Here is a 15,483-nt window from a genome sequence, read left to right as displayed (position 1 = left end):
TGTCGGTGGTTGTAGTGTGTGTGTGTGTATGTGTGTGTGTGAGAGTGTGTGTGTGCGTGTGTGTGTGTGCGTGTGTGCGTGTGTGTGTGTGTGTGAGGATGATGATGATGTCAAACAGGGAGCAGGAATCACTTGGATGATTGTGGATTCACATCAACCCTGTTGATCTACATTTGCTGCTTAAATCTCAGCAGTAGAATCATTTTTAAGTTCAAGGTTTCAGTTTGCATGAAATGCTGCGTCACAGACATGCTAACAGAGCACAACAGTTGGATTCCTGAAGTAAATCTCCATTTAATTTTTTTTCAATAGGGAAACTGATTTTTAACAATAACTGATAAACCTTTAAAGACAGACCTGTTGTGAGCTGCGAGGTTATTAATCAACGGTATATGCTTTTCTTCAACCCATTTGTTCACATTTATTCAACTTCATTTTAAAATAAGTGTTTAATAGCAGAATTATTGGTGGAAAAACGACATTACCCATGATGCTATACAGCAAATTCCACCAATCAGAGAGTGGCAACGAGAAAAGTGCATCTTTAGCTCCGCCCACTCCCTTCAAACACAGCGAACAATACGTGTCAAAATACTTACATATTTGCATATATATATATATTTATGTGTATTTGGCAATACCCTTAAAATATATTTTGATAGATGCAACCAACAACTTTAAATGAATTGTTTTATATTTCTCCACTGTTTTTAATTTGATTCGCAGTGCTTCAAGGGATTGTATTTTTTTTTCTCTCACTAAAGCTGTTAAGTTCACAGTCTTGTACCTTTGTCTTTTTGTCTGATTTTTATTTACTTTTTTGCTTCATGCTTTTTAAAAGCTTATAACGTTTCATGGCTTATAACACTTTAACAAAGTCTTTTAAAAAATCCCTATGGGAAAAATGAATGGAAAAAATACCAGCACGGCTGAAAAAGTGGGCGGGACTAATGCACTCTATATCACTACAGCAAATCAACATGTTCACGTGACTCACCTGTACTGTTCCCAACCGGCTCTAAAGCTGCATCAGGTCCCATAGTGTCATAGTCTCTCTTCAGCTCATCTGTGAACGAGAGACAGACAGCAGGAAAGTCTATTAGCTCACTGACACACTGCATCTGGACGGAAAACATATTGTTCTGCATCTCGTGTAGGACTCAGAATGACCCACTTATTTACACTGACAACAATCACACGCACACACAGAGCAGAGCGCGCTGGGAAACAAGCGAGAGCAAACTCAGAGATCAGCTCAAGAATGTTCCATCCACCTGAACAAGCAAACAGAGAGAGAGAGAGAGAGAGAGAGAGAGAGAGAGAGACAGAGAGGATGAGTTTTCTGATCTCCAGTGCACTGATCTGCTGCTGCTCCATGTCTCTAGCAGACAAACTAAACACTGAGTCTCTAATTAAACCACTGACATCACGAGAAACACAAACGCAGAAACACATCACTGCATCAACTCTCTGCTTTAAACATCATCATTCTGAGGTCAGTTATCAGGCTTTTCACTATATATATATATACACACACACACACACACACACACACAAAGTAGATATTTTTCTCTTTATATACTGTACTCTAAATATAAATGCACTGTTTATATTATTTTTATATAATAATAAATGCACCTTTTTTATAGAGTTTATGGAGATCAAAAACATTGCATGGCTACATAAAATATATTAATTCATAAAATAAAATGCCATAAAAATATAAAACAATGTTTTTTTTTTTTTTTTAATTCAACTGCATCAACACCCTGCAATCTATTTGTATAATTTATTGTATATTGTACAGTAAATTACAATATATAAATAAATAAATGTTGTAATTTATTCCAACAACATTTGTTGTGTAATTATATTACAATATTTTTAAAGCTATTTATTTAAAATAACTTAATATGTTTTTTTATATTTTTATTTATTATCAATTGTATTTATTATTTACAACAACAACAACAACAACAACAATAATAATAATAATAATAACAATAAATGTAAATCCTAAAAAAATAAAAAAAAATTTTTTTTTTTTTTTTTAATTCAACTGCATCAACACCCTGTAATCTATTTGTATAATTTATTGTATATTGTACAGTAAATTACAATATATAAATAAATAAATGTTGTAATTTATTCCAACAACATTTGTTGTGTAATTATATTACAATATTTTTAAAGCTATTTATTTAAAATAACTTAATATGTTTTTTTATATTTTTATTTATTATCAATTGTATTTATTATTTACAACAACAACAACAACAACAACAATAAGCCGAGGGAGTTGTGCTCTCGTCTCAGGCTGATAAATCAACTTCGAGGTGGTGGGTGAGTAAACAGGCCTCTGAAGGAGACCCGTGTTGAATCTATTCCTCCTGATGATTTCACTCCATCCATTCGGTTTACTCTCAAAACATTCATGTCTGTACGGGCCGTTAGCGTGCTCTGTGAAAACAAACGGCTCCCGTCTGAACCTCCTGACTCTCTGAGGTCCTTGGAAGGGTCCGAAATACAAGAAAAGAGGGAAAAATGAGGTGAGCTACCCCTCCTCAGTTTGGAGAGCCGAATGAGTTGTGCTCTCGTCTCAGGCTGATAAATCAGCTTCGAGGTGGTGGGTGAGTAAACAGGCCTCTGAAGGAGACCCGTGTTGAATCTATTCCTCCTGATGATTTCACTCCATCCATTCGGTTTACTCTCAAAACATTCATGTCTGTACGGGCCGTTAGCATGCTCTGTGAAAACAAACGGCTCCCGTCTGAACCTCCTGACTCTCTTAGGTCCTTGGAAGGGTCCGAAATACAAGAAAAGAGGGAAAAATAAAAAGACAAGGGCAGGTGATTTATTTAAAGCCTCTGTCAGTGATAACAATGCCACACACTAGTGAAGGGCATTATGGGAGATGAGAGTGAGTCAAGGACGACACCAACGCAGCAATCTGACTGACCGGAGCAACCAGACAAGAAAAGAGCGAGGGAGAGCGTGCTGGGCTTATCTCAGGACAGAGCTATGTGCTGAGGTACCAGTGCAGACACTCCGGCACCAAACGCGAGAAAAAACACAGAGACGCAGAGGGAAAGTGCCCACACGTTTGGAAAGAGCGCACAAAAGAGAGAAAGAGAGAGAGAGAGACTTTTGCTTCTTCAACCAGAGCTAATGAACGTCACCCCAGCAGCGCAGAAACATGGCCGTGGTTTTTATCAAAACACACACACACACACACACACATATCATGGAATTGTAACACAGCGGAATCACAGACATTCCGGCTCCAAGAGAGTTTATCAAATTAAAGGAATGTTCCGGGTTAAACATGAGTTAAGCTCTATCAACAGCATTTGTGGCATCATGTTGAAAAAAATAACAACAAATATATCACTAGCTATCAAAGTATCCTTTAAAACTTGTTTACTTAAAATTAAAATATATACAAGAACTGTTATTAGAAACACAGGACTGTAGTTGATTTAGAGTGTGGGGCAGGGTTATCATTGTTAACTAAAAGCATTACAAATAAAAATAAAAAAATAAAAAGTTATCTGAAATAAAATAATTGTTAAACAAAATAAAATATTAAAAAATATATATAATTTTTATATAAAAAAATAATTAAAAATAACTAAAAAAACAAAAAAAAAACTTTAATCAAATAAAATAAAAATAAATAAATAAATAAAAGAATGCAATAAAAATAAAATACAACAAAAACTAATAAAATAATAAAAACAAAACTACTAAAACTTTAATGAAAATCTAAATTTAAAACAAAAGAATCTAAAAATAAAATTAATATATACATCTGTAATTACCACATTTTATTATTTTAGTCTCATATATAACACTGTATGTGGGCTTATGAAAGTGGGCGGCCATGATTGCCTTTTCTGCGGTATTCTACCTCATCTCAAACAGTTGAGGTCACGAAAGAGGCCTTTAGTTCAACGAAGTGTGAGAAATCCTGGTCTAAAGAAAACCAAAAAAATCTTGGATTCTCCAAACCGCTGTAAATAATGAAGCCGGCTGCTCTCCTGAAGCAAAATCAGACTTCATAGTATTCCTAATGCCACTACCCTGGCTTTTTTTGGGGCGTATTACATTTTTAGACTAGCGAACGCCCCCTCTTTCTCTCGGCTCTGTGCACAGCTAGTTCATTAGCAGAAATGAATAGCGAAGAAGTGCTCATTTAGATGGTCTGTCTTCCATGGGCTCTCACACTCCTATGTTTCTGTCATACGCTTCTAAGAATCATTGACTCTTATTACACATGTAAATGGCTATCATAAAAATAAAAATTTCATTTAAGATTCTTAATGACTTGAGCAGCAGCCTGGCCTCCCTTAATGATTACCTCTCTCCCTCATTAAGAGTATTTATCTCTCTGCGTCTCTGACTGCGCCTCCCGCACCAATGATGCTTGCAGGAGGAAAGCGGGAGCCGCGTTTACACCGACACGCGGCGCTCTGCTATTACTGCAATTACCAATGATGCTCTGCAAACCGGGCTGACGATTACAGACAGAAACTGGTCTTCTGTGATAATTAAAGAGAAGCGTTCTGCTGTAGTTCCACTGGAAGTTGAGAGCAGGTTTCAACACACAGAGGAGAGGGGCGTGGCTGAGATATGATGGGTGTGGTTATGAGGCGAGGGGGTGTGTCTAAGAGAAGGTACATGTGACTAAGATAGGAGGGTGTGTGTCTAAGATATGATGGGTGTGGTTATGAGATGAGGGGGTGTGTCTAAGAGAAGATATATGTGGCTAATAGAGTAGGGGGTGTGTCTAAAATATGATAGGCGTGGTTATGATATGAGCGGGTGTGTCTAAGAGAAGATTCATGTGACTAAGATAGGAGGGGTGTGTCTAAGATATGATGGGCGTGGTTATGATATGATGGGGTGTGTCTAAGAGAAGATGTATGTGACTAAGGGAGGAGGGGTTGTGCATAAGATATGATGGGCGTGGCTATGAGATGAGGGGGGTGTCTAAGAGAAGATGCATGTGACTAAGAGAGGAGGGGGTGTGTCTAAGATAAGATGTGCATGTCTAAGATAAAATAGGGTGTGTCTTAGTGAAGATGGGTGTGTCTAAGATACGAGAGGGTGTGACTTTGATTAAAGGGGCGTGTTTTCATAATGGCAGTGGGCGGAACTCACCGGTACCATCGACTGATGCACTGAGCAAGTCGTTTTCGTGCCAGACGTTCTCTATTCCACTGTCCTTCATATCATCTTCATCATCCACAGTCTTTCTCAGCAGTGTGTGACCCAGGGTCGGGGAGGGCGGGGCCACGGACTCTTGATTGACGAGGCTGACTGGACTCCCCGCCCCGTTGATCAAGCCGTCCTCCTCCGATACCAGAAGTCTGTCCTCTTCTTCCGTCTCTGATCCAGTTTCTACAACGTTCTCAAAGTCCAACACTGCCAAATAAACACATAGACACACAGATGATCAATATTACGGATTATTACACTGAGCTTGTCCATGTATGGGAATCATAACTGAGAACTACATTAGGATTGCTAAGCTATGAAAGAGCGTAAAACTCCTCCGGGATGAGTTAATAAAGAAAGGCCTTATATTTATTTTCATCTTTGCATTCTTTAGTTTTGGTGAGCGAGAGTATGCCAGCACACACACACACACACACACACACACACACACACACAAAGCACAGTCTATCTTAACATTCCCCTGTGGACAAAAAGATTACACTAGGCATATCTGTTCCTAACATGATCTTTGGCTAATCCACTGGTCTGCACTTGCCTCCCGAACAACTGCACAACAGGTGCAAATTAAAATGAAAACGGTGCATGTGTGTGCGTATGTGACCTGGGCTGAATACCAATTGACAGGGGAAACAAAACCTTTTCAAGAGGTGTGACCACAAGGGTTTAGGCAAGTTCAGACTGAGTAATGCTCTCCGTGAGAGAAAGAACCCAAGAAAAGAGAAAGAGAAAGAGGGAGGGAGGATATAAGAATAGAAAAGTCAAAAAGAATAAGTGAGACATTCAGACTTGATGTGTGGTCCAGATATACCTTCAACACATTTACATTCAAAACACCCTTCACACACCCAGTGACCGGACGCACTATTTCTGGACAGGCTGCCGGTGCTGGAACACTTCCACGAGTCTGATCGCAGAAAAGACGGTTCTGGAGCGAAAATATGGGCTTTGCATTGACTCACAAATCAGAAGTTTTCAAAACAACAATTGCTCGATAAAACTAAAATAATTAGATTGATTCGACTCCACCTACACTAAAATAAACTGCATTGTTTACAGTGAATTCATTGTTTTCTTGGGGTTTGGGGTCAGTAAGATGTTTTAAATATATGTATTCATCATTAATGCATTCCATTGATCAAAAGTGACAGTAAAGACATTTCTAATGTTACAAAATAATTATATTTCAAATAAATGCTATTCCTTTGAACTTTCTATTCATCTGTGAATCCTGAAAAATAAAATATATCACAGTTTCCACAAATATATGAAGCAGCACAACTGTTTTCAACATTGATAATAATCAGAAATGTTTCTTGAGCAGCAAATCAGCATATTAGAATGATTTCTGAAGATCATGTGACACTGAAGACTGGAGTAATGATGCTGAAAATTCAGCAGCGCATCACAGAAATAAATTACAGTTTAACATATAATTACATAGAAAATAGCTATTTTAAACTGAAATAATATTTCACAATTTTGCTGTTTTTACTGCATTTTTTATCAAATAAATGCAGCCAGAAGAGACTTCTTTCAAAAACCTTACAGATGTTTGCCATCCTCAAAACTTCTGAACAGCAGTGTTCATTTAAATAACTTCTGACCATCTCATCAGAGCAATTTATGATGGCACAAAGACATTTGGATGTTATAATAAGTTCTCAAAATGAGTTCATGAACAGGTTACTGAAAATGGTTAAGAGAGACAGAAGGAGAGAAAGACAGAGCAGCGAGCGAGAGAGAGAGAGCTCCTACAAAGTAGAAATGACATCTTGAGAAGTTAAAACAAAATCCATCAACTTTGTACTCGCTGCTGGAAGACTTGAAAAGGCCGATAAATAATGATGGGTTGGGTGGAACTTCAGATTGAGTAAAAACTCCAGAGCGAGAGCATTGTTTGGCTGACAGACAGCCTATCACACGCCGGTATTGTGCTCTTCAACACAATAATTCCAACCTGCTAATGTCACGGCAGCCATTACAGTGATTCCTCACCTCATCCCTAATCAGTCTTTTGTGTTTCCAGAGTGCAGTCACAAAGAAACGATAATGTTTACTTGCCGGCTAAGTTCTCCTCTGATGACACTCTCTATTCGTCAGCGTCTTCTGCGAGTGTCAAAGGGAACAAAGGCGATTACGGCTGCCATTCTCGCGCTGATGCTACCTGCTCCTCTGCTTTTGATTTCAAACAAATAAAAGGAACATCTCTCACTCCGATGCCACAGATAATTAAAATGACATTCCTAATTGCCCCAGTCACCGTTAATGTTGGGCTTAACCTAGGCCTGTCATTTCTGCGGCTGATAATCGCAGGGCCGCGCGAGACGGTATTGATTCTGATGCTTTCTCCAGGCAAACACACATTTAGAAGACTACAAACTAGAGGAACTTACTCAGAGATGTCAAAAATGTGACAAAACCAGCTACAGAACTATTTTCACTCTTAAAAAAAGCACATTTAAAAGAGTATTTCTCTTCTGGCAAAACTGCACAAAAATCATCCAAAATCACCCAATTTTTTGTTCAAAGAAAACCTCCATAAAATTAATTCAGGGATTTTATAGTTAACTAAAACTAAAACCATTTAAAAAAGAATAAATCTGTTAATTAAAATAAAATGGTAACTTTAGTAAAATTATATATATATATATATATATATATAAACTTTCTAATTCTCACTTAGTTTAACTTAAACTACTAAAATAAATAAAACAAAATAACCTAAAACAGATTAAAAAATGTATACAAATATACTAAAACTTTAAGATTAAAGTGAAAACAGAAAATATACAAATACAATCTAATTCAAAAATATTAATAAAAACTACAATAGTATATAGATACTAAAATAACAGTGGCATCTGGCATAAAATAATGTGAAGAAATGTAGTTACGTAAAGAACAAGTGACAAGCCTTTTGATATTCCTCGCCTCAACTACCTGCTTAAAAAAGGAAAATTGTTCTGAAAACTGTGCTCATCAAACCACAAATTCTGTCCGTTTGTCCCTAAAGAAAGAGCTTCATGTTGCTCCAGTCATCATCCACTGTTTACAATCCACTGGTTTCTCATGTCAACTGCACAAAGGCCTCAAAACTAGACAAAAGGTATCCTGCTTTCATTAAATTCAGTCCAGTAACCAACACGAGTCTGAAGAGTTCAGTACCTCTGTGAAATTCCCAAAGTGCTCCAGGGTGGGTTTCTCTCTCGCTGCGTCACAAGCTCAACCTGAGGGCTTCAAAGCGGTCCGGCGCAGACACACAGCCTCTAGATGAGCCCAGAGACGAGCCTGTGGCCCTGACGCTGTGTGTGTGTGGAGGTGACAGACTCCCCGCAGGTAAGTCAACGCTCAAGTCGTCAGGGCTAATGGGAGGAGACGTGAAGCGTGCTGAAGATAGCCAGCCCTCCGCATGCAGATCACCTGAACACCTCCGGCACGAGTGTTTGAGCTCCAACAATAGATTTAAACGCTCACATTTTGCCTTTCACTTCAGGTTTAGGAGCTTGATTGCAAAAGCCAATGATAATCTGTCTGGGAAATGTCTGATAATAATCTGTCAAGGTTCAATTTGTTAAAATTACTCAAGTACAGTAGTTAACGTTAACTCCTAAAGCATGTTAATTAGTTAATGTTAATTAAAAGTGGTATCTGTTAATATTATTTAATGGACCTGCGCTAACATGAACAATGAACAGTTGTATTTTTTATTAACTAATAAAAACTGTAACAAATGTTTTGCTCGTTGTTAGTTAATGCATAGTATCGGGACCCCAATTACCATAGCTATCCAATTCTCTTTACACTTTAACTGTTTGCTTTTATGTCCATGGATTGTTTTCATATGAAACTCTTCCAGGCTGATATGGGGGTTTTGGGGAAGCCGTGCAATGCCTCAAGAAAAAAAAGAAAGAGAAAGGGAGCGAAAGACGAAATATATATATATATATAAACTTTCTAATTCTCACTTAGTTTAACTTAAACTACTAAAATAAATAAAACAAAATAACCTAAAACAGATTAAAAAATGTATACAAATATACTAAAACTTTAAGATTAAAGTGAAAACAGAAAATATACAAATACAATCTAATTCAAAAATATTAATAAAAACTACAATAGTATATAGATACTAAAATAACAGTGGCATCTGGCATAAAATAATGTGAAGAAATGTAGTTACGTAAAGAACAAGTGACAAGCCTTTTGATATTCCTCGCCTCAACTACCTGCTTAAAAAAGGAAAATTGTTCTGAAAACTGTGCTCATCAAACCACAAATTCTGTCCGTTTGTCCCTAAAGAAAGAGCTTCATGTTGCTCCAGTCATCATCCACTGTTTACAATCCACTGGTTTCTCATGTCAACTGCACAAAGGCCTCAAAACTAGACAAAAGGTATCCTGCTTTCATTAAATTCAGTCCAGTAACCAACACGAGTCTGAAGAGTTCAGTACCTCTGTGAAATTCCCAAAGTGCTCCAGGGTGGGTTTCTCTCTCGCTGCGTCACAAGCTCAACCTGAGGGCTTCAAAGCGGTCCGGCGCAGACACACAGCCTCTAGATGAGCCCAGAGACGAGCCTGTGGCCCTGACGCTGTGTGTGTGTGGAGGTGACAGACTCCCCGCAGGTAAGTCAACGCTCAAGTCGTCAGGGCTAATGGGAGGAGACGTGAAGCGTGCTGAAGATAGCCAGCCCTCCGCATGCAGATCACCTGAACACCTCCGGCACGAGTGTTTGAGCTCCAACAATAGATTTAAACGCTCACATTTTGCCTTTCACTTCAGGTTTAGGAGCTTGATTGCAAAAGCCAATGATAATCTGTCTGGGAAATGTCTGATAATAATCTGTCAAGGTTCAATTTGTTAAAATTACTCAAGTACAGTAGTTAACGTTAACTCCTAAAGCATGTTAATTAGTTAATGTTAATTAAAAGTGGTATCTGTTAATATTATTTAATGGACCTGCGCTAACATGAACAATGAACAGTTGTATTTTTTATTAACTAATAAAAACTGTAACAAATGTTTTGCTCGTTGTTAGTTAATGCATAGTATCGGGACCCCAATTACCATAGCTATCCAATTCTCTTTACACTTTAACTGTTTGCTTTTATGTCCATGGATTGTTTTCATATGAAACTCTTCCAGGCTGATATGGGGGTTTTGGGGAAGCCGTGCAATGCCTCAAGAAAAAAAAGAAAGAGAAAGGGAGCGAAAGACGAAAAGGGGGTGGTGTGGCGAAGAGAAAGGGACAGAAGGGCAGCAGCCGAGAGCGAACAAAAGACGAGTGAAAGAGTGAATCAGCTTTGAGAGGCCAGTGAACGGAGAAACTCAGCGATGTGTAAAACAACTCCTGTGTCTGTGTGCGGATCCAGGACGGCCCGAGTGGGTGTGTTTCAGGAAGGAGGGTGGATATGTTCAATAATTTCTGAGGTGAGGCGGCCACAGTAGCCGGACTCTAATTGAATTAAAGTCCCATTTATTTGCCCGAGCAACAGGCTGGAAAGCCTGAAGGTTCGGCCCGGCCCGGCCCGGCTCGCTTCCACCATCTGTGCTTCTCCGGGTCGCCCCCCTCTCGATCCATGAGCCAATGCAAAAAAACACATGCACACAAAAGATCTCTCGCCCACCCCGGGACAAATGACGCAAGAAAATCTGTGTGCACAGGGCAACAATACAGAAAACCCAGAGCCAGCGTGAGCGAGACTCGGCAGAAATGACTGAAGACACATCAGTGCATCTTAAAAATAACATACACATGATTTATGGTATGTGTAGAACACTTTTGCGAATTGGGCCAAATCAAGTAATCAAGTGCTTTTACTGGATGATATAAATGAGGATTTTTTTTTTATTTGCTGCAAAATACTGCCAACCAGCTCTTTATGTAAAGTTGTATATATAAGTATGTCCAACTTTATACATACACTATACTTGCATAGGGCGATATACTGTATATTATATAGCAAATTTCAACTGCTTGATTGTTCATATCTTCGCAAAATGCAACTGTATTATTGTCCAGCTCTAATCTGATAAATGCAACAAGGCATGAAGATATTAACATATTATAAACATTATTAACATCATGATTTTCTGTAAAGCTGCTTTGAAACAATGCGTGTTGTGAAAAGCGTTATATAAATAAACTTGACATGAAAATTATAAAGCATTCAATATAAGTTAAGTATTTTTTTACATCAAAAGTGTTTGTTATTGTATACATTAAATGCATTTTTCTGTAAATCTGCTGTGAAACAATGTGCATTGTGAAAAGTGCTATATAAATAAATTTGACTTGAAAATGATTAATCGTTTTCAAAATAAAGTAATAAATTAATTCAAAATAAAAGTCATTTTTCGCAGCAAAAATGTTTGCAAATATACATTAAATGCATTTGTTAATTAAACAAATGCATGAAAAAATTTTGATACATAAAAATACATTTCTGAAAGTGTCGGTTTATCATATTTGTGGTGGGGGCAGTGGATGGAAATGTTGGCAGGGCATCGCTCTCCCGCATGCGTTTGGCTGTCAGTTAGTGACCGTAATTGCCGTAACTAACCAAATACACACAAAACCTTTAGCGGGATAAAACGCTTTCTGCCCCAGTCCCGGCACACCGCCACTTCTCTCGCACAAAGACGCACAATTTCTTATTTTCTCTCGTCTGAAAGGGCCTTTTATGCAGCGGTCGTTTCGGTGGTGAATGAGCACGCTTCACTTTTCTCTTCCCGCTTTATATTTTCCATAAACGTGTATAAATATAAAAGAGGAACAGAACGACACCTGCTCTCGGTGTTGTTGCTGTCTTCCCACCTAAATATGTTCAGACGGGGCCGTTTACGTGCCGCTGCGGTGAATGAACAGGATGAGGGAACGTGAAAATGCTCCTCGACTCTTTTCAACCAGGTTGCTCATCAAATATTGATGCAACTCCAAAAAAGTCCTCAGCTGTGATCGCTTTAGTGCGTATTTGACTGCAGCTGATCTCTGAACGCTGTTAAAACATGCATTCAAGTACACACACACAGACACAGGAGCCTTTCACTGGTGTTTACCTGAAAAACACACTTCCAGACTGATGCGCAAGAATCAAACGTGTCACACAAAAGCATCGCGAGTTACCAGTAGAGCTACATGAACCAGCAGCTACTCATCATTTAAAGTGGTTAAACTACAATCAAAAGTCCCTTTAAAAGTAGTCCATTCAACTATACAGGGCTAACTAACGTGAAGCTATTTAAGTGATGCATATCTATTTCATTATATGAAAGAGTTTAGAATTTATTTGTACAATCACAGCAGGGATAGCGTCACAGCTAAAAAGGAACGTTTTCAGAAATTTGTCTGAACAAATGTTCTTCCAGTAGCGTTAATAGAACGTGCGTCCAGAGTTATCTGGTCCTTAATAATGTTCTCAAAATGTTAGCACATTAAACATCATTCATGGAACATTTCATTTCTGAAACATTTTAGTTGGAACTTTAGCTTTTTTTTGTTTTTTAAATGTTACTACTTGTTTCAGAATGTTCAGAGAACATTTAAACGTAACATTCCCACATAATGTTTGCAAAATTATATGAAATGCTCTCTTTTGCATAACAATAAAAAAAAAAAAAACTAACCCTAAAAAACTTTTGATTGTTCAGCTGTAATAGCTGGGATTCAATTTTAACACAAATTCACATTAAATACAACGAATAAATCTAGAAACATTCTAATTTATAGAAGCATGGTGATAAAAAGTAACATTTGACAAAATATTTCAAAATGACAAAAAAAAATGAAAATGTGGAGTTATGAAAATGAAACGGTGAATTGTTTATAAATATATTAATTTACACAAACTGTCCAAACAAGCTAGGAAATTGACTGCAGAATGCCGCCATTGACCAATCACAATCGAGTATCCCAGAGAGCCGTGTAATAAGGTCTGTTAATGCAGTTGATCTTCTCTCAGTGCAATACTCGAGGTCTCTTCAAGGGGTAAACGCCTCTCTGCCCTCCCCACCCAAATGCTCTTTTACAACAGACAGACACAAAGACACTCAAGCAGTGGATGCCTCCTTCCCTGCCCCCTGCTCTCCTCTCTCTCTCTCTCTCTCTCTCTGTCTGTCTGTCTCTCTCTCTCTCTCTCTCTCTCTCTCTCTCTCTCTCTCTCTCTCTCTCTCTCTCTCTCTCTCTCTCTCTCTCTCTCTCTCTCTCTCTCTCTCTCTCTCTCTCTCTCTCTCTCTCTCTCTCTCTCTCTCTCTCTCTCTCTCTCTCTCTCTCTCTCTCTCTCTCTCTCTCTCTCTCTCTCTCTCTCTCTCTCTCTCTCTCTCTCTCTCTCTCTCTCTCTCTCTCTCTCTCTCTCTCTCTCTCTCTCTCTCTCTCTCTCTCTCTCTCTCTCTCTCTCTCTCTCTCTCTCTCTCTCTCTCTCTCTCTCTCTCTCTCTCTCTCTCTCTCTCTCTCTCTCTCTCTCTCTCTCTCTCTCTCTGTCTGTCTGTCTCTCTCTCTGTCTGTCTGTCTGTCTCTCTCACACATGGGCAGGTAGTGGAATGCGCTGACGGCCGCAGTATGTTGTGTTGTGTGGGTGTGGCTGTCACAGAGCAGTGTTATCAGCCAAACTATTTAATAAGGGTGAGGCATTTGATCTACTCTGCATCACACACAAACACACATTTACTTCAGGGCATGTGTTGTATACTTTTATCCGACAAAACATTTCAGTGGACGAAAAACTAGATGATGATCTGTGACCCTCACTAAGGAGGAGTACAGATTCATGACACACTTGAGAACCGATCACATTCACACTGCAGCTCTTGAGAAAACAAACTACACTCAGAGAGATTCACAGCAGAAACACGGCATGTTTTGCAGATAAAGGGCCGTGCGGTCCTATTTTAATAAAACAGGAATCTATAAAAATAAATAGCTTGCACTGAGTACATGCAAATTGAAATGTAAGCAATCATGGCAAAATTAATTTTGCCACAGCTTATTAAAACATCAATACATCTATATAGAGTATTTCCCCGATCTGCTTTTGCAAACACATTTCACCTCGTGCAAGATTAATAGGAGCGCTACAGTAACATATAGCTCTGTCAGAGCAGATTACTGTGTGTTTGGAGTAATAATGGCTAAACACTATCTGAGATGTAATTATACTCTGTAACGGGATCAATTGACTGTGATTTGCTTTGAGATAAATAAAGAATGAGCATATGGCAGACAAAGGTAAGGTGTGTTTTCTTTTCTTTGGAATAATTTGCGCTGATGAATCATTCACAATAAGAGCAGGAACGTCTGTTAGACAAAGCAAATAGAGTGAGTCTTTACACGAGTCTCTACGGACAGCGAAAACAACAGAGTAGCACTGTTGTTTGGTACATATATACTGTATTTTCCTTCTTATTCTGCAGTGTTAAACTATCAGCTGGACCCTGAGATAAGTACAAGCTGAGAACAGCGTTTTGAGCCACTCAAGGTTGCACCGCATTCCTGGCTCGCAGTCCAGTGCAGAATAACCTTTGGAAATAAAACCTTTATCTCTGTCCGACAGAGTCCCACCTGAAGATCAGCATGACTTTCTCCAAATCAAACATGTTGAAATAAAACTGTTGTGTTTACACACCAAGTAATTTCTAAAGAACTTCTTCACACTTTGGTTCCCCACAGGGAAAAAGTCACAAACAGTGAGAACAAATGGAGAGCAAATGGAGATTAGTCTCCTAAGAAAACGTCTCATCTGTCTCAAACTGTGCTCAGATTTTCCAAAATACCAGTCTGCAATCCAAAAAAAAAAAAAGAGAGATCTTGCTTTAAACTCTCATTAAATTCTCCTATGATCAAATGATCTGAACTGCAATCCTTATTCATTTGGGTAACTAAATTAATATCGAAACATATCTCACGAGCAAAGAAAGAGCAACAGAAGCTGTCAGAAGTGAAGAAAAGGAAAGGCCATTTATCAAACTGATGCTGTAAAATACGGAATGCCATTCTGTCCGTATGACAGAAAATTAATAAAATAATAAAGTGCGCAGGGCGGGGAGTGAAAACAGCCTCTTGGACGTCTTCCAGTCCTCGGCGAGGGGGTCACGGGGGGGTCGCATTCATTGTGAGGATGAATTTTCCTGATGCGTTTCGGGCACAATGAGAGACTGAAATCCGTGCAGGTTTTGGGAAAAGCATCTGTGCTCAGGTCGATTACTGTCATAAAACTCTGCCAGCACCCAGCTGGGGGTCAGACGGAGAGG

At 38.7% G+C, this 15,483-nt stretch overlaps 1 protein-coding gene across 1 annotated transcript in view; it reads right to left on the bottom strand.

Annotated features, from left to right (window-relative positions):
* Nucleotides 1-15,483, bottom strand: part of LOC107684631 (zinc finger E-box-binding homeobox 2-like) — a 77,472-nt gene that overhangs the window by 15,517 nt on the left and 46,472 nt on the right. Inside the window, exons 2-3 of the mRNA XM_016480929.1 lie at nucleotides 5,164-5,430; nucleotides 998-1,066 (exon numbers count right to left, since the gene is read on the bottom strand). Of these exons, the coding sequence (XP_016336415.1) occupies nucleotides 998-1,066; nucleotides 5,164-5,430 (336 nt within the window). The remainder of the gene's footprint in view (nucleotides 1-997; nucleotides 1,067-5,163; nucleotides 5,431-15,483) is intronic.

The sequence above is a fragment of the Sinocyclocheilus anshuiensis genome, unplaced genomic scaffold, assembly GCF_001515605.1.
Source record: "Sinocyclocheilus anshuiensis isolate Anshui unplaced genomic scaffold, SAMN03320099.WGS_v1.1 scaffold2319, whole genome shotgun sequence".
In the NCBI taxonomy this organism is placed as follows: domain Eukaryota; kingdom Metazoa; phylum Chordata; class Actinopteri; order Cypriniformes; family Cyprinidae; genus Sinocyclocheilus; species Sinocyclocheilus anshuiensis.
Note: the sequence above shows the minus strand (reverse complement) of the source record. Positions and strands in the feature narration are given on the sequence as shown.